Source organism: Triticum aestivum, chromosome 7D (genome assembly GCF_018294505.1).
Source record: "Triticum aestivum cultivar Chinese Spring chromosome 7D, IWGSC CS RefSeq v2.1, whole genome shotgun sequence".
Taxonomy (NCBI): domain Eukaryota; kingdom Viridiplantae; phylum Streptophyta; class Magnoliopsida; order Poales; family Poaceae; genus Triticum; species Triticum aestivum.
Window position 1 is genome coordinate 113,130,555 of NC_057814.1, and position 19,188 is coordinate 113,149,742.

The 19,188-nt window shown below is 46.9% G+C and overlaps 1 protein-coding gene across 2 annotated transcripts; it reads right to left on the reverse strand.

Moving 5' to 3' along the window:
• Positions 1-3,882: 3,882 nt before the first annotated feature.
• On the reverse strand, positions 3,883-7,468 carry LOC123164724 (peroxiredoxin Q, chloroplastic-like). Of its 2 annotated transcripts, none has more exons than XM_044582274.1 (3): positions 7,147-7,462; positions 6,893-7,030; positions 3,883-4,433 (listed from the first exon to the last, which is right to left on the reverse strand). In XM_044582274.1, the coding sequence occupies exons 1-3, from the start codon at positions 7,351-7,353 to the stop codon at positions 4,125-4,127; spliced, it is 654 nt and encodes a 217-aa protein (XP_044438209.1). In that variant the 5' UTR covers positions 7,354-7,462; the 3' UTR covers positions 3,883-4,124. The 2 variants fall into 2 exon arrangements, with proteins under 2 accessions (XP_044438209.1, XP_044438208.1); XM_044582273.1 differs by lacking the exon at positions 3,883-4,433 and adding an exon at positions 4,528-5,219 and having other exon boundaries at positions 7,147-7,468.
• Between the last annotated feature and the right edge of the window lie 11,720 nt (positions 7,469-19,188).

Below are 19,188 nucleotides of genomic sequence, written 5' to 3' on the forward strand. Positions count from 1 at the left end.
GAGCGGGGTGGGCAGGAAGGTGGGAGGCGGAGGGAGGTATTTAATGGCGGGTGGGGAGGCGGAGGGTGGGTGATTAAATCTGGGCCGCTGGATGGGGAGGCCAAGGTGCGGATCGGCGGAAGATGCTAGGGATCGGCGGGGAGGGATTCGGGGAGATGCCGCGCCGGATGCCGGATTTTCCACCTTGTTTTCCTTCTTAATAATTTGGTGGTGTTATTACTGTTCCTCCTACTGCAGTTGCAAGGTGTGGGGTGGAGGTATATGCTACGTCCACAAAAGTCTCGGTTATTCATATGTTTTCCATGTCTTTTTTACCCTGTTTTCTATTTTATGGCGGACTGAGCTTCATTTTCTATTGCTCCTAGCCCCGTGTCGCCCCCCCCCCCCCCCCCCCCCCCCCGCGGGCGACCCGGGCGCCCAACCCTAGCCGCCGCCGAACCCAGCCCCTACCTCCTTCCTCTCCTCCCGCCGCCGCCGGCGCCCGCGCGGTGCCGGCGGCGGCGGGATCTCGTTTCCTCGCCTGGAACAGGGGCCGCGGGGGGCTGCTTCTTCGGGCGCGGCGGCGGAGCTCGGCGGCCGGCGCGTCGGGTGGCGCGCGCTAGCGGTGCGGCGCGGCGCGGCGCGGCCTGCTGGCCGGTGGCGGCGGGAGCGCGCGGGCCGGTGGCGGTGCGGCGTTCTTCGCGGCGGAGCTTGGATCTGAGGCGGCGGCCTCGCTGGTGCGAACGGCGCTCCTCCGGCGGCGGGGAGTGCTCGTCGGTGAGGTAGGCCGGATCTCCTCGGCTGCGCGGGCAGCGAGGTCCCGGTGGGCGCTGGTCATGGCGCGGGGAGGCCCCGGGCTCCCCTCATCAGATCGGAGGCGATCTGGTCCGCTCGTGATGCATGACCTCCGGCCGGCCTGGATCTCCAGCGTGCACGCGCCTGCTGACGTTGTGGCTGGTTCGGAGGTGGCGGCAGGGTGCTTGGCCGGGGGAAACCCTTGGCCGCCGGTGGCGGTCACGGCGTCGATGGCGTCCCGGACGCCATTCCCTCCTTGGTGGCGGCGCCGAGGCTAAACCTCCCCTGCCTCCCCCCTTCCCCTGCGCCCGGGTGAAAACCCTAGCCCCGGTGGTTAAGCGGCGGCGGCGCCACAGTGTCGTCACCTTCTTGAAGGCGCCGACTTGGGCATGGGGATGCTGGGCGTGCATGGCGAGCTTGTCTGGATCCTGGTGGCGGCCCGTCTGATCTACCGCATCGCAGCTCCGGCATGTCTCGTGATTGCGGTGCTTATCTTCTGGCCGTGTCTCCGACGGCGACCTCGCCCTTCCTCACCTTGTACTTGCCGTGGTGGAGCGGTACTTCATCTCACTCATTGATGGCGGCGGAGATCGGCGGCATGGCGCTGTGGAGGCTCGGCGTCCGATGCGCGGAGATGGACTCGCGCAGGAGGAGGTAGCTGTCTGGCGTCATGGTGACGTCGATGGCAGAAGTGGCCTTCACAAGGTAGAAGACTCAATATAATCTGAAGACGGACCGGTGGAAGATGGTGGCGACGACACAAGAGTGCGTCTGACCGGATTGTGCCCCAGACCCGGTATGTGGCTCGGCTGGGGCTTCCGGCTTTTGATGTTAGGTTTAGGTGAGTGGTTTGGGTATGTGGCCCAGCTAGCATCCCTTCATCATATGGATAAGAGTAGCGGCATATGTTGCCAAGATGGTGGATTCAGGTATATTGTTTATAATACTTTGTAAGGTCCTCGAGAATAATTAATAAAGTGGCCGTATGCATCTCCCAGATGCAGAGGCCGGGGCCATCCTCCTTTTCTAAATATTTTTTTATGGCGGACTAAGTCTCAATGTGACGGACTAAGTCTAACTCGGATGGTTAGCTATTTTATGGTGGAACCAGCCCATTAGGTTTAAGTCCTAAGCTCGACAGTGCTGCTCGTATTTTTCTGGATTTATTTCAGGCTTTCGGGTGATGCTCGTTCACTGGGAGGTGACGTACCGGTCGGCTACGGAAGCGCCTATGGTGAGTTCGTAAATCTCAAGATTATATATCGGTTTAGTCTCCCGTAGGTGCCCATAAAGATAGGGTGTGTGCGCGTGCGTTTATAGGGATTAGTGTATGTGTTGTATGAACGTTTGCGTTTGTACTGTATTAAAACAAACAAATTACACTGTGTACAAGGGGTCACTCCAAGAGATCCTGGAGGTCCCCGTGCCCAAACCTACTAGTAGCCCATCATTGGGCTCCGCCACGGAATATGCACCATCAGAGAAGGACGCGAGCATCCGCCACACTGAAAGAGCTCTGTTGCAAAGCATGCTGCCTATTGATCGAGCTGATTAACAACTTGTTGTATGCGACATAGCTGAGTCTTTGTGACTCGTCAGTCGGGGATCGTCCCCGAATCCACCAGATCCTGGTGCTGCAATCTTCATCCAACATGGTCTGAAAAGACACCATCGGTGCGTCACACTCCAAAACACCAACACACTCTGCACAAGCTATATATGTTGTTGCCCGAGGATGTAGAACATCAGCCACCACAACTTAACATCACTAGAACATAGCCCAACGAGACAGAATGGCTATTTGTTTCTCGACGCCGCTGATTTCGAGTGTCATCATGGTCTGAGAGAAGTAGAGCCATCTTATTCTGACGCGGTGCCGATCCCACCGTCGATGAAACACCTCTAGGGACTAAGCCTATCCTATCTACTCGTCAGAGCGAAATTGTCGAGACCCAACCTCGTTGTTAGAGGGAGGGTGACGAACACTTCCCGAATTACCAGTACAAAGTTGTTGGCAAACACATCAGAACTACACTTTTTTTTTTGTTATGCAAGAGAGGAGATGCATATACGTGAGCGGGCGAATTTATTTTTCCAAATGAGTTGGACAATTATTTGTTATGTTTTTTTCATCGACGATCCACATGTACTCTTTGTTTATCAGCTAGCTTGAAATTTTAAAGCAGCACAAGGTACTCATGTTCTAGATAATTAAGCATTACCTTTAATAAAGAATACAAGATATTAATAGGGTGATGTTCTATTGCTATGCACAAGTCCAAGCTCAAACACATCATGAGATGTGAGCTATGAAAAAAAACAAACCAACATTGAATATGCGGAACAATAACGTCACTATTCACTACTGAATCTGTTTTTCTTTCGATATCTTTGGTCAGAAAGAAAATCGGCATTTTGAGAAAGGCTCACGGTTTTCTATTTTGGAGCAATGATGTCGTTTTCCCTGTCCCAAGCTCCTCCGACGTCAAATCGCCATGAAATTTTGCACGCCTTTAGAAAATTCGTTTGTCTTTGATGTGCGAAATATTCAGATTCGTTTCTTTTTTCGACGTTGCTGTTCATTCGAAGCATCTGTGCCCATGATCAGCTATGGATTACCGCTAAAACTGAGCCTGACAAGTTGTAGCCAGAGTTGAAGACAGTACTAAAACGAATCGCGCCTAGCGGTATCGCCCCGCCCATGCGAGCCGGTCCGGTCGGGACGGTGGGGGGGCCTTTCGGCTTGGCGATAGGACGAGCCGTTGCACACCCGGTTGCCGCCCGGTGACCAGTAGCCACCGGACCAGTGAGCGCCGAGCGCATGGCCGGCCACCTGGTCCACGAGGGCTTGTCATTAGCTTATCATCCATTTGTGCAGTGCAGTTTGGGTAAAAAAGAAGGTTCGGGTTAGTTCGTGGCAGATAGGCGTAGCTCCGTAAAATCCCCGTGCCGTGCACGATACCAGTTGCGTTCCTGCGGGCGATGCCAGCGTTGCACTTTTCCCCATCCAAAGAGAGTTGTACTACAAAAGCTGAACTGCAGTAGATTCTGGTAAATTTACAGGAGCCGTGTCGAACGCGTACGCACTAGTCAATGGCTCCGTGTCGCTCAGAGTGTGAAGACGAGGTTTAAAAGTAGATAGATTTTACAAAACGGCGTCCTTGACGAAGGTGCACACTGCTGGCGAACTGAACATACGCAGTACACGTACGTACTGGATTACACATCAAAACAGCTCTACGCATGGATCATGTTCAGCATGTATGTAATGTAGATACAGGCGGGGCGGAGATATTAGGCATGGGGAAGGGAAGAAAAATCGTAGTACGATCCTCGAATCGATCGATCAGCTAGAGGTTCTGGATGATCTTGAGGGTCTCGCCGATGTGCTTCTCGGGCTGGAACTGGTTGTTGTAGATGTACTGCACCACGCCCTTCTTGTCCAGCACGTAGGTCTGCCTCCCCGGGAGCGTCCCGAAGAGGTCCGACGGCACCCCCCACTCCTTGCGCACCTTGTTCCCCTCGTCGCTCAGCAGCGTGAAGGGCAGCCGGTACTTCTTGGCGAACGCCTTGTGCGACGCCGCGTCGTCCCCGCTGATCCCGATCACCTCCGCCCCCGCCTTCTTGTACTTCTCGTACGAGTCCCGGAACGCGCACGCCTGTTTTTTCATCACACGTTCAGCTTCGAATTGGATCCAATCCAACGGACAACAATCACTATCACATGCAGATACACAGTTCATCGATCCAATGTGCTGGTCTAATATGTGTCACCTTTTTATTACTCTCAAAATCATGCATGTTTCGTCCAAGATCAGCCAGACATACTACGTACAAATACCCTAACTAGCTATTTAGAGCTACTGCTCGTACATGTAGACGAAGTCAGAGTTGCCGGCCATGGCGTTGATGACCTGGACCGTCAGCACGGCGCCGCCGGCCATGACCACGATGATCAGCACGGCGGTGATGGGGTTGCGCAGCAGCTCGTAGATGGGCTGCACCAGCGCCCACGCGAACCCCGTGCTCACCGTCAGCGCGTACAGCCCGTACCGCCGCATGTTGTCCCAGAACTCCTCCAGCAGCGGCCCCTCCGGCCCCAGCGCCATCGCCGGGCCCGCGTCCACCGACAGCGCCAGCGCCAGCGCCACGCCCACCGTGATGCCGCCGATCAGCGCCCACGTCGGCAGCTCGCACGTCCGGCCATCTCCGTTGGCGACGGCCTCCTCATCGATGGGCTGCTGCCTCCTCGGCGTCGCTGCCTCGGTGATTTCTTGGGACGGTATGGTCATGGCGACGTGTTTTTGTTGCCGTGGAGTGGGGTTAGGGGAGGAGAGGCTAGCTTGGATGGTGGTGGAGCCATGGCGTTTGGAAAGGAAGGGAGACCCAAGTGGTGAGCTAGCTCCGGCTGAACCAAGAGGAGTGAATGTCTTCTGGCGAATGATCTGATTTGGACGAAATATGATATATTAACAAGTGGCAAACAATAGAACTATTGCATTTAAATCATATTATGTCAGGCTCGATCCAACAAATATAAATGAATGATCTGCCGCACAAGGAAAAAAAATAGAACGAACAATCTGCGCCGAGATCGATATTGCACGACGCAACCAACCGGAGGAACATGAGGAATGTAAAGGAGGGGATGAAGTAGGAGGGGGCTGACCGGCCCGGGTCACGGAACCAGTGGCTCATTTGTTGCGCGGCCTCGGTTCGGCTTGTGTGTTTGCGCTTTCGTTTGTAAGTCGGAGCGGAGGCTACGAAAACCGTCGTGGTGCTATAGAGTGTCGCCTCTGCTTGTTTCTTGGGTGATTGATTCATCGACCTATCTAGTGTGCAGTCTTGTTGGGGCCATCGTGGATGTCGGATCTTGTTGTAGGATGCCGGCTTCGGTTGCTCAAATGGCGCATCCAACAGCTCGCCTGATGCGTGACCCTGCGGTCGGTGTGTGCATAATTATCGGTTTTGGCTACTTTCCCTTATTATCCGGCGCATTCTTGTTCTTCTTGATGAAAAGGTAGAGTTCTTGTCGGTTGTTCGAAAAGAAAATTAAGATGGTGACGAAGGGTGGACGGACGATATTGACTCCTCCCGAGGATTAGAAAATGGCTTGGTGGGACATTTCAGCCCCATACGCCGCTTAATGCGCCAAAGGAACAGACCTAGCGGCGACTTATACAAGGAAGGTGGAAAAGGAGAGAAAGAGAGGAAGGCGTGAGGTGGAGGGTGGATGGCGGTGGGCAAGGAGGAAGACGAAGAGCTTAGAAAGGATGGAACCATGCCGACTGAGGAAGAAAGTGGCAACATCCACGTCTAGTAGCAAGGCAACTGCAATTGCCAAGGAGGTTGCATTGACAATGTGAAGGATGAAGGAGGCAATAGTTAGGTAGAGAGATGTGGACTATTTGAGAAAAACAGTTTGCTAGCTCACCTCTTGTTTTAGTTTGTGACATGTGTCTGTTGCCTAGTGGACGATGATGTGGAGACGATTTTTGTGATTTATTGAATGTGCGAGAAATGACTATTTCCAACTTCCAAGTTCATGCCAAGAACATTGATATTTGTGCAAGTATAGAAGTACAATAAATTCTTAATTGGACATAAATTAGTATCGAATGATAAATAACTGTATTTCTTAGTCGACTAAGCCATAGCCCTAAAAATAATAATAGAGTCCAGGTCAGCTAAAACTGCCTGTCAACCAAGTCTTTGGGCAGCATTTCCTTACGCTCTTTTCTTTTTGAATGGTTTGGATTACTTACCATATGTGTCACATGGTATTTCTTTGATACTTATATTTTTCGGGGACACGCCCTTGATACTTGACAGTGTGATTTAAACAGTACTAGAGCCCCAAATCCGTATTAAGCACAAATAATTATTGGACGACTGAAATTTGTTACGCACTCTGTTTCTAAGGCCTATTATTATAAAATTCAAAAGTATTACTACCACTGTTATTTTTAAAAGTAAAATTTTGACTTCTAAAGATCCATAGTCATGCCGACGAATGAAGTGGTAAATAGTCTCATTTTGTAAACTGCTTATTTTGTCGATGGACTGATTAATTGATGGATGAACAAAGCTGTCGCTAAAATAAAATAAAATCGCTGACTTGTTTGGTGCAGCCTGGCGTCTCATCGGCGGGGTAGAAGTAGAGGACGACGGGCTTGCCCTTGAACTTGGAGAGCGACACCGTCTTGCCGTCCTGGTCCTTGAGTGTGAAGTTGGGCGGCACGCTGCCCTTGCTCACCTGCAACCAACCAACCACCATCAAAACCCAACGCACTTCAGTGTTCAGTCACCGCGCACGAATTCGCCACCAGCGCGCTCCAGAGCGCGAGATGGCTAGCCGGCTTGCATACGCACCTTGCCGCAGACGATGCCCGCGGAGGCCGCGCGGCGGCGCGGCGCAGGCGCGAGGGCGAAGGCCGACGCCGGCGCCCTGAGGCCGTGGAACGCGGCCGAGGTGGACGGCCTGCAGAGGCGCGCCTGGGACGAGGAGGAGGAGGAGGAGGCGCGAGGGGCCAGCAGCACGGACGGCTTGCAGCAGGCCGTGGAGGCGGCGAATGCCATCTTGGCTGGACCGAGGTGAAGGACTCGCCTCAGCCGCTCCTCTGTTTCTCTGGAGGAAGCGGAACCTCCTGTGCTGTGATGGATGGTTGGTTCGCGGCGAGGGGATATCAGGATGAGGTCGGAACGGGGGGTTTTGTGCCCACGTGGCGTAACCTGCTGCCCTTTGCTGTTTGAGTGAACTTTTATTTAGCTTCAAAAAGAAAAAGTGAACTTTTATTTGCTTCTTTTTTCACCACTAGTAAATGTGTACCCGATATGAGAGTGAAAATTTCGTGGATAGTGTAGGCATTGAAATTTGATATGATATTAATTACACGTTAAACATGTTCATGCCTCGTCATTAGAGCAACATGGGTTATTAGATTGACATGGTTTGATGGTCGAAATTTGTTGGATCCGCCCCTTTGGGTCTTTTTATATTGGAATATAGATATCGTCGTGCGTTCATGTTCGCGTGTCTTCAGGTTGGATCCTTCCTATCTACGCCACTCTTCATCGGCAACGGTTGCTGTTTTGGTGCAGCTGCTATGGGGCCTTAACACGACAACTTCCCTACTGTCTACTATAATAAATTTTGTCCGGCTCCGATGAAGGAGTGACGATGACGGCGGCTGCCATGCCTTGCCCATAGTGGTCTACCGCTAGTGGTCTTCCTTGATGATCCGGATCCATGATAGACACATCTTCTTCAATCTTATTCAAGTATAAAAATCGAAGCACACAAATAACAGTGTCATAGGACATAGCGTTCTTACCCATCATCCGATTAAATAACATCCTCGTCGCCTTGACCACACCGAACTAGCAGCACACATCATGGATATCCGTGAAGATACCCAAGCTCATCAAAGCCACCACGGACCGCAAAGGCGTGCATCTCGCAGCATGTCTCAAGCGCCTGGGATCAATGCAGGTGGGCGGCATAGACACAAGCACGACAGAGTTAGGATGCACCCCCGGCGCTATTGAAGCTACATTGTTATATACATTCGTTATTGAAGCTACATTGCACGTAGTTCTGCACATTCTTCCTATATTGCTACATTTATTCGGGATATAGGAACCGGAATGTCTCTTGCTTGAGAGCAAAGGACGGCATGGCGTCGAACAACCGCTCGCTTGTACAAGTACTTCTGGTTTGAACCAGAGTGTTTCATTCCTGGTGTCTCCTATTCTCAAGCTTAGCTTGCCTTTCCTTTTCTGTTTCATCTTTCTTGCATTCTTGCTATGAAAGGATGTCACACATTTTTTTCATGTGGTGAAACTTAATGGCTCGCCAAACATGAACGGAACAACTCACCCCTTAGGTTGCGTATACATATATCCATGTGTATGAGTTGTAAGACATATAAGGTGGTTGGTGATACTATTTATCACCGGTCCATTTTTGAGATTTTTTTACGCAACATAACTAATGCGATGCTTTATATATCGAGGGAAAGGGACACCTTTTCTTTTAAGCTTAGTCCAGGCTTATGCACATTGTTTCAAATTTGAGGACCTACTCACCTAGTTCTCTCTTGGTTGCCGAGAGAGCTTGATGGGCATGGACACATTTGTGGCAGAGCTTGAGAAGGGAGGTGAAGGCGTGGAGGAGTCTATGTTGGCAAGCATGTCTCACACTTTGGCAGGTTAGAGTGCGCGGTCGGAGTCAAGCTGGTCGGATGGAACATGTGCAAATTAGTTCGTTGCTTAAAATTGCTGATTTTTAAAATTAGATGTAAAAAAAATTAAAACAACTGTTCACCTCCTCTACATCCTTAGACACTTGACTCATCAATGTGCAAACATGCTACTGTTGGGGAACGTAGTATTTCAAAAAAATTCCTACGATCACGCAAGATATATCTAGGAGAAGCATAGCAACGAGCGGGGAGAGTGTGTCCACGTACCCTCGTAGACCAAAAGCGGAAGCGTTTAGTAACGCGGTTGATGTAGTTGAACGTCTTCGCGATCCGTCCGATCCAAGTACCGAACGTACGGCACCTCCGTGTTCAGCACACGTTCAGCACGATGACGTCCCTCGATCTCTTGATCCAGCTGAGGACGAGGGAGAGTTCCGTCAGCACGACGGCGTGGCGACTGTGATGATGAAGCTACCGGCGCAGGGCTTCGCCTAAGCACTACGACCATATGATCGGGGTGGTAAACTGTGGAGGGGGGCACCGCACACGGCTAAGAGAAGACTTGGTGTGCCTTTGGGGTGCCCCCCTCCCACATATATAAAGGGGGGAGGAGAGGAGGCCGACCATAGGGGGGCGCGCTCCATGGGGAGTCCAACTAGGATTCCCAATCCTAGTTGGAGTCCCCTTCCTTTCCAAGAGAGGGAGAAAGAGGGAAGGAGGAAGAGGGGAGAAGGAAAGAGGGGCGTCGCCCCCTCCCTAGTCCAATTCGGACTGGCCATGGGGGGGGGGGGGCTCCCTTGTGGCCCTCCTCTCCTTTCCACTAAGGCCCATGAAGGCCCATGAACTTCCCGGGGGGGGGGGGGTCCGGTAACCCCTGATACTCTGAAACTCATCCGAAACAACCCGAACCATTCCGGTGTCCGAATGTAACCTTCCAATATATGAATATTTACCTCTCGGCCATTTCGAGAGTCCTCGTCATGTCCGTGATATCATCCGGGACTCCGAACAAACTTTGGTCATCAAATCACATAACTCATAATATAAATCGTTATCGAACGTTAAGCGTGCGGACCCTATGGGTTCGAGAACTATCTAGACATGACCGAGACACATCTCCGGTCAATAACCAATTGCGGAACCTGGATGCTCATATTGGCTCCTACATATTCTACGAAGATCTTTATCGGTCAAACCGCATAACAACATACGTTGTTCCCTTTGTCATCGGTATGTTACTTGCCCGAGATTCGACCGTCAGTATCATCATACCTAGTTCAATGTCGTTACCGGCAAGTCTCTTTACTCGTTCCGTAATGCAATCCCGCAACTAACTCATTAGTCACTTTGCTTGCAAGGCTTATAGTGATGTGCATTACCGAGAGGGCCCAGAGATACCTCTCCGATACACGGAGTGACAAATCCTAATCTCAATCTATGCCAACTCAACAAACACTATCGGAGACACCTGTAGAGCATCTTTATAATCACCCAGTTACGTTGTGACGTTTGATAACACACAAAGTGTTCCTCCGGTATTCGTGAGTTGCATAATCTCACAGTCAGAGGAACATGTATAAGTCATGAAGAAAGCAATAGCAATAAAACTAAATGATCATTATGCTAAGCTAACGGATGGGTCTTGTCCATCACATCATTCTCTAATGATGTGATCCCGTTCATCAAATGACAACACATGTCTATGGTCAGGAAACTTAACCATCTTTGATTAACGAGCTAGTCAAGTAGAGGCATACTAGGGACACTCTTGTTTTGTCTATGTATTCACACATGTACTAAGTTTCCGGTTAATACAATTCTAGCATGAATAATAAACATTTATCATGATATAAGAAAATATAAATAACATATTTATTATTGCCTCTAGGGCATATTTCCTTCAGCTACCTCAACATACAACTATGCACAATAATTATCCACCTCAACAAACAACCATGCATAGTATGATGTTTTGAATTCTATTACGCTAAAGTTCAATAATATTTTACAACCATTTAATAATTAACTATAATGAATCATATGCATTTTCAGCTTCATTCAATTATTAATCCAAATACTCATGTGCAATACAACCACGTCTTAGTGAATCACATTACAACCGATTCCCGCACCAATTGCATAATCTAGTTTATAAAGTCGATTCATACAATTGCAAGCAATAGGACTGGATTGATCCCTAAAAAAGGGCTGCATTGATCCCTATATAACTCGGCAGTACAAATTTAGGGACTGGCTGTATGTAAGTCGTCTGAAAATTTATTTTGCACAAGTCTGATTCATTAGAGAGATCTGACTCGGTTTCTTTGAATATTTCAGGAGATCATAGTTAAAGAAAGAAAAGGGAACCTGGAAGTTGTGGTTGTCACAGGCCGAGGGATCTTGATATGCTCAAGGGACACAAAAGAGGAGATGGTTGTCAAGCGGAAGTGCATCGCATACCTGGGATGATGCATCTGTTTAGCATGTGACGTTCAACATTGCACGCCGATGATGAAATGCTTGGTTGATGGCAGAATTCATTTAGATATGTAGTTTGGCTCATATTGTCTGTGAAATAATCCAAAGTGCTTCCCCAGAGATATGTAGACTGCAAATATTTCAACTTGTTCTTTGTTTATCTGTTGGGTGTTTCCTGATGGTGTTGACGAACTCATGAGCTAGTGATTAAATTGATGTCATCCGCTCCTTGTTTATTTATGTGTTTCCGCCAACCAACCGTGGCAGAAGATCATGGTTTACTTACCTATTGTGATGATGTGTTTAGTGGTGGAAATTGAGATGCATGGTGATATTGTTGTGTAGATAAAATGGACTGGTTGAGATGCCTTCTTGCTGGCTGGTGTTATTCAACTCATGAACTAGTGTCGCAATTGATGTCGATGAAACATTTAGCGATCGTTTTTCCTGTTTCCCTCGAGATATAGATTGGATTGACTTCATGCGTATATTCATGCTACTGAACTCACGCATATATTCTCCTCCTTTAATTTATTGGTGGCAAGCTCCTTTTGTTTGAGTATCAACATTTGCGAAAGTAGAGAATGTTGACATACAAAAAAAAAAAATGGAACAATCAGCGCATCTAGCTGGGTGCTATACAGATCCTTGACCAGAATGGACATTGCAAGTTGGTAACTCAGTTTGCTCCATGCTTCAAGGCACAGTAGTTGTATGTAGAAGGTGATTATGCACAATGCAAGCACGCGTAGATCCAAACAAAAAATGCCGCCCCTAGCCTTTCGGCTTATATGCGCTGATGTGTATCCTAAAAAAGTCATGCCAGTGGTGTACAAGAGCGGACTTGTATTCTAGGAAAGTTGTGTCAGGTGTGTACATGCACAAATGTGTTCTAGAAAAGTACCGTCATTGGTGAAGAAGCAATGTAGCACGTACGGAGTAGGAGCCAAAAGTAACACGAATCAGTCAGTGGCAAAGCAACCGGTAATATCTTAGTTAGCATTCTCTCAGTACACATATGTATTGGGCAGAGTTTTTTTTTTTTGCGGGGATATTGGGCGGAGTTCTGTAACCAGAATAACAGCCCATCCAGCGGAGAAGAGCCACCTATATACTGTCACGCCGACTATTTCTTGCATTAAGCGAGCCCGTAGGAAACTCTCGCTGATGGGTGTATAGTAGTTGAGCCGGTCCATTTTCGCACACAGTTAAATGAAAAAAGGGGAGAAGCGGGGAACGATATCTGGTCTCCTGCAAGAGGGCTGGCTGCACTAGCCACTTCGCCCGTGTCTTGCACGCAGTAAGTTATTGGCGCGATGTGTACTTGAGGTAAATGAGGCCGATTTTTCATGGTTTTCACCTTTTTTGTTTTTCCTTTTTATTCTTTGACAGGGGTTTCTCCATTTATCTCTTTGTTTTTGTTTGATTTTCTTTTTTCCTTCTCCATTTTTTGTTCGATTTTAATTTTTTTCTTCTCCATTTTTTCTTTTCTTTTTTACTTATGTTTGTTTTCGTTTTCGCCGTTTCGTGTTGAATACTAGGGCGCACCCTACTTATAGAGAAAAAGAAACGGGATTTCTCCGGTTTTGTTTTTTTTTTCTTCTCTGGGGTTTTTCATTTGTTTCCTCCTTTTTTTCATTTTCTTTTTTGTTTGGTTTATTTTGTTTCTTTTTGGTTTTCATTTTGGGGGGTTTTCTTTGTTTCTTTTTGGTTTTCATTCTACATTCTTATATACATGATCAATATTTTTTCAAATACTTGTTCATCATTTATCAAATACTTACTCAATATTTTTCAAATACCTATTCTACATTTTTATATACATAATCAACATTTTTTCAAATACTTTTTCAACATTTTTATATACATGATCAACATATTTTCAAATACTCAACATTTTTCAAATACTTCTCAACTATACTTGTTCCACATTTTTTAAATACTTGTTCAACTTTTTTATATACATGATCAATATTTTTTAAATACTTGTTCAACTTTTTTATATACATGATCAACATTTTTTAAATACTTGTTCAACATTTTCAAATAGTTGTTCAACATTTTTTAAATCCTTATATGTTAGAACATTTTAAAGTATAAAAAGAAAACCAAAAAAGAAAACCGAAATGTAAAAAAACACAGGAAAAAGAGGCTCTGGCCTCCCGTGCTCGTGGGCCTGCCCAGCTTGCACGCCCCTTGCGAAGTCGGACTCGCTGAAGACGAGATATAGGCGTGCCCTACTGCCGAGGCACAAACATTTAGACTAACATATAAGGCCTCGCTTGGAATCGGTGCCTCCTCATACACATGTATTTATTTTACGCCTGTAATATTCTACAGTTTGATTTCCACCTGCAAAATAAAAACGAGGATGAAGGCCTGTATATTTTACAGGGGTATAGCTCTCAAAAACGACAATGTAAACAGGGCCCAAGGGCATCTCCCATGGAAAATATCCCCTGGTTCCCGGTTGTATCTACATCCATGGGATTTTTAAATGATTACAACAAAAGTCAAAATAGTTCAGAAGTTTTTCAGAATAAACTTGACTTTATTTTGCACTAGTATATAAATTTTCACGAATAAAAAAACATAGTTAACTTCAGGGTAAGAAAACAGAATTTTGTTCGCTATTATAGATTAGTATTCACACTATTTTGGCAGATTTTTTATGAACAGAAGTCAAAGCCAATTTTTCTTTTTGTGGATTTTTTCACAAGTACAATGGAAGGTCAATTTTATTTCAAAAATATTTTCAGTTTTTTTGAATTTTTATTTAATTACTATTTTTTCATATAGGGTGTATATACACACATAGACCAAAATTTCCCCTCCCATCTCTCATGGTGCACTGAAATAAGATGGTGAGAAGGAGTATGTTACATGTACACACACATAGACACTTGGCGCAGCGCCGCCTCCTCCCTTTGTTTGTAATAATGCAAATTAGCAACCCGGTGTTCCTTTTGATGACGCATGACGTGATAAAGCAATGACAAATTTCTATTGCTCGAATCATGGTGTTGTACTATTTATTATATGAGTACCACAGTCAGAAATTTCAATTACTTATGGCAGTGTTGTATTACGATGGCTCTATCTAGGTGTCTTCGACACCACTACCATATTCATTCCAACATTACGAACATTGAGTTATGATTATTGACGTGACGAGCTTACCAAAGCCATCACGGACCGCAGAAGTCGTGCACCTCGCCGCAGGTCCCAGATTACAATATAATAACATTCAAAACATGGCCTTCAATGAAACCCTTCGCAATATTATTTTTGCCGAATTTTCCCGCCACCACAAACTTCTGTTCCGAGGAGATCGAGTTGAAGGCCTGTTCCGGTACTCCGCATGAGCATCCTTGTTCCGACAAGTGGTACATGTTTTTTTTTCTAATGACACGTAGTACATGTATGAACTCGAACTTAAAAATAATTAGTCTGCATTTAAAATTTGTCCGAAGTCAAACTTTGTAAAGCTTGACCAACTTAATAAGAAAAAAATATCAACATTAGAAATACAAAATCATTATTATTAAATGCATCATGAAATAAATTTGCATGTATAATTAGTGCACGATTAAGTGTGGGCCTCACACTCTCGTAGATGGTCATAGACACCACTACCACGGCCGGGGGGGGGGGGGGGGGGGGCATGAGGGGCGGTCGCCCTGGCCCCCAAAGACGAAGGGGACCCTCGAAGAGAAACACACATACTCCTTCTTGCACACAAAAGGTCACAAAATTAAGACGCATCTGTAATGAACTTGTAAATATTGTGAGGGTCCCTCGAGACTGCAAATGATCCTCCTCTGTTTTGCAGTGCTTCTGCTCCAAAACCTTTGTCCCAGATTATAGTATAACTAGAAGATGCCCCGCGCGTTGCTGCGGACCATTTGCTACAACTATATTGTCTTATAAAGAAACAACAAAAAAGATATAATGTAAAGTCAACGACCTATGTAATCTAGCGTGATGTTCACAAAGATTAAATGATGCCTTAGAACATGTCGTAAATAGAATATTGGTGATAAGAACACAATACGTATGCGAAATGAACTCCATAACCAATGACTGAATCAGAAAGCACCTGCAAATGAGCCACTAAATGTCCTTCTCTCTAAATTCCTGAAGCCAAGCTTTTGAATGACAAAAGTGAAGCACTGAAATTAGTATTGGTCTCAATATCTGAAGGAGGAAAAAAGTGATAACAATGGGTATGGTTTTCTGATCGTTCCAATTCGCGATGTTTAGGTCCACCAAAACTAAAGGATCACAAAAATTAGGGTGCATCTACTAAGTAATAATGATCTAAGTGCATTATGAAGATATGCTAAAAGAAAGTGATGTGGAAGCCTGGACGTGTAACAGAGGACAGAAGATGTTCTTGGCAACTCGCATGGGCTCCAGTAAATTGCTGCTCCAAGTCGGCGAAGCTTAGTGGCGCGTGTCTTGTAGAATGATCGAGATGCCGCAGCAATGGATGTGCAGCAAGCGGATGGGTCTGTCACCATTTCTCTGCTGATCTGTGCGCGATACCAGTATGTCCACCCTGTGTAGAAGACAGGAAAATGAAATTGTGAAAACAAAATAGTTGCCTCACATATATGCCTACCTAAATTCATCCAAGCCTATCTTCTTGATTGAGTGACAATTATACTTACTTGAATAGAAGGGATAATGAGATTTCGTCCTGGGTTGTAGTAGATGATTTGTTCCAACCAATGCATTGCATGGAATGAAGGGAATCATATGAATGTGATTTGTAACGTACTGAAACAAATATAAGATGCATGTCATGCGTTCATCAAGTTCAGATAATAAATTTTACAGATGGGATGATTATCTACTAACTCAAGCGGTAAGAAACCTATGCAGGAAGAAAGCACAAATAACCATCGCAATCTGCAACAAATCATCGAGCAACCTGTGGCCAAATCTTTCTTACAAATTATGAAATCAGACAAAAGATTGGATTAGACAAAGAAAAGAGGGCTAGAGAGGGACCCAATCAATCAGCATGTACATGTTGGGAAGTGTAATCAAAGATCTGAGTCCAGTTGTGGTGGAAGACGATTCTCTTCTTTCAGAAAATAAGATTCATACACACTTGTGCACTCCAGGCTGATATTTAAAGGATAATAAGCGAGCGGTTCAGTTACCTCCTCCGCATTTGTGTCATTGTGTGGTGCGGCCGTTCGTTTTTGGCACATTTGCAGGAAAGGAGATTGTGGGGAAGAGGAGCCGATTAGGCAGAGTCAACAGCCGATCGAACAAGCGATAGAAGGCAGGAATCCAACGTCGTGCCATAGTGGGCATTTATTTTGGCATGTATTAGCAGATGGGCCAATAAGCTGGCCTACTACGAGTTTGTACATGCAGCAGACCATGAGGCGTACGGTGGCCTGGGGTCGCGGCGAGGTGGCGGCAGTGGCGGAGGAGCATCGGTTCCTATGTGCGCTATTGGCGGTTGTGCGGCCGGCTTAGCCGGCGCGGGCGGCCAGGGGAGATAGGCGACCCTGTGTGCAATAGGTTGTGACCGGCATGGCGGCGCGAACGGCCCAGTGCAGGAGCGATCCAGCTTTTCGATGGGTCGTGGTGAGTGGAGGACTCTCCTCTTATTTCTCTCGTCAGTTACGGAATAGAAAGAGGAAATTAAATGCGTCTTACATGGAAATTAAACCGCACCATTAGTTGAAATAAAAACTAAAAGAATTATTGATGTGGCTGAGCTGTGAGATAGTTGTGAACTTGTGATTGGCTGATATTTGATGATATGGCGTGCTGAGTTGGACCACTTGCATGTCAAGAGAATACCTTGTAGTGGGGAGCAACTTCTTAAGAATGTAAGATAAGATCGAAAACGTTGCCTTCCTTGATGACCCGAATCCATGATAAACACATCTTCAATCATATTTGAGTATAAAAAATTGGAGCACACTGAGAGCATCTCCAACAGGCGCCCAAAGACTGGGCCGCGCGCTAAAATCCAGTTTTTTTTTTGCGCCGAACAGCTCTAGCAGAAGCTGTAAAATAGTGCGCGCGCAAAAAAGGGTTGGGCACGCGCTGAAAAACGCTATCAAAAGCTGCAAATTTGAGGCGCCGGATTGCGCGCGCTTCACAATTTACACCGCGTGTTCTTTTGGACGCGTGTTTTTGGGCATCTGCTAAAGCAATGTTGAGTCCGGCACACTAAAAGTGCTACAGTGGCACGTTAAAACTCTTTTAGGGCGCGGCATTTTTATGCACCCGTTGAAGATGCTCTGATAACGGCGTTCTGCCACAAAGTCCTTGACCAACACTCGATCAAACACCGTCCTCACCACCTTGACAGCGCCACACTAGCAGTACATGTCATGGATCGCCACGAAGACATTCATGAGCTCATCAAAGCCACCACGAGCTGCAAAAGGGTGCACCTCACGGCTAGTCTCAAGCACCCGAGCTCAACACAAGTGGGCAGCGCATACACGGGCATGATGGATTCAGATCGCACCCCGTCCTCATCCTGCATCCTAACGACCATCTCCATGGCGAACCCAGCGAGCCTGTTTCTCGCGTATCCCACAACGAGCACGTTTCAGGTGACGCAGTCATGCACATGCATATTGTCGAAGACCTTGCACGTGTCGCCGGCCCAACGACACCTGGAGTACCTTGTGGCCAGGCACCAACATTGTCGCCGCGAGATGGGCATGGATGACGCGACCCATGGCGAGTTTCGCACGAGCTGCGTGGAACTTGAGTAGCGAGGTGAATGTGTATAGGATGGGGACGTGAAGCAAGACATGGAGGCAAATGTGGGGAGCGCACGACCTTGGACCTCAGGCGCACGTGGTGGTCAGAGGTGGCGTGCCCGCCACCGGGAGGAGATAACAACAAGAACGAGCACAACTTCTTATTTTACCTTTTCTCCTGTTTTTCCATCACAGCTTATTCTTTCCGGATAAACTAAAAACATGCGCTGGATGCATTGCTGCATTGATAGATAAAGAAAAATGTTTTGCGCAAACCTCGTAGCTTGACAAGTATCCACGGGAAACTTCTATATGAGGCTCCGGCTTCTGATGGGTAGCTTCGTTGAGGACACCAAGTTCGCCACAATGTCTTGAGCACTGGGAGACGTTCGTTCTCGCCGCATCGTGTGTTCTTCCTATATTTCTAGATTCCTTGCAGATAGAGAAAAGGACGGTGTGGGGTTCAAGAATCACCCGTTTGTACAAGTTTTTCTGGTTTGATACAGAGTGTTTGATTCCTGGTGTCTTGAGCACTGGGACTCATGAAACATGAAGGGAACCATTCACCCCTTAGGTTGCTTATATACATTTATCCATGTATATGAGTTGTAAGACATATAAGGTGGTTGGTCATACTATTTATCACCTGTCCATTTTTGAGATTTTTTTTACCCAACATAACCAATGCTTTATATATGGAGGGCTAGGGACGCCTTTTCTTTTAAGCTTAGTTTAGGCTTATGCTCATTGTTTCGAATTTGAGAACCAACTCACCTAGTTCTCTCTCTTGTTGCCGAGAGAGCTTGCACAGAAGGGAGGTGAAGGTGCGGAGGAATATATGGGGGCGAGCATGCCTGGCACTCTGGCATGTTAGAGTGCGCGACCACAGTCAAGGTGGTCGGACACAACATGTGCAAACTAGTTTGTTGCTTAAAGTTGCCCACTTAATTATACTAGTATACATGTACGTGCAAATGCACACATTG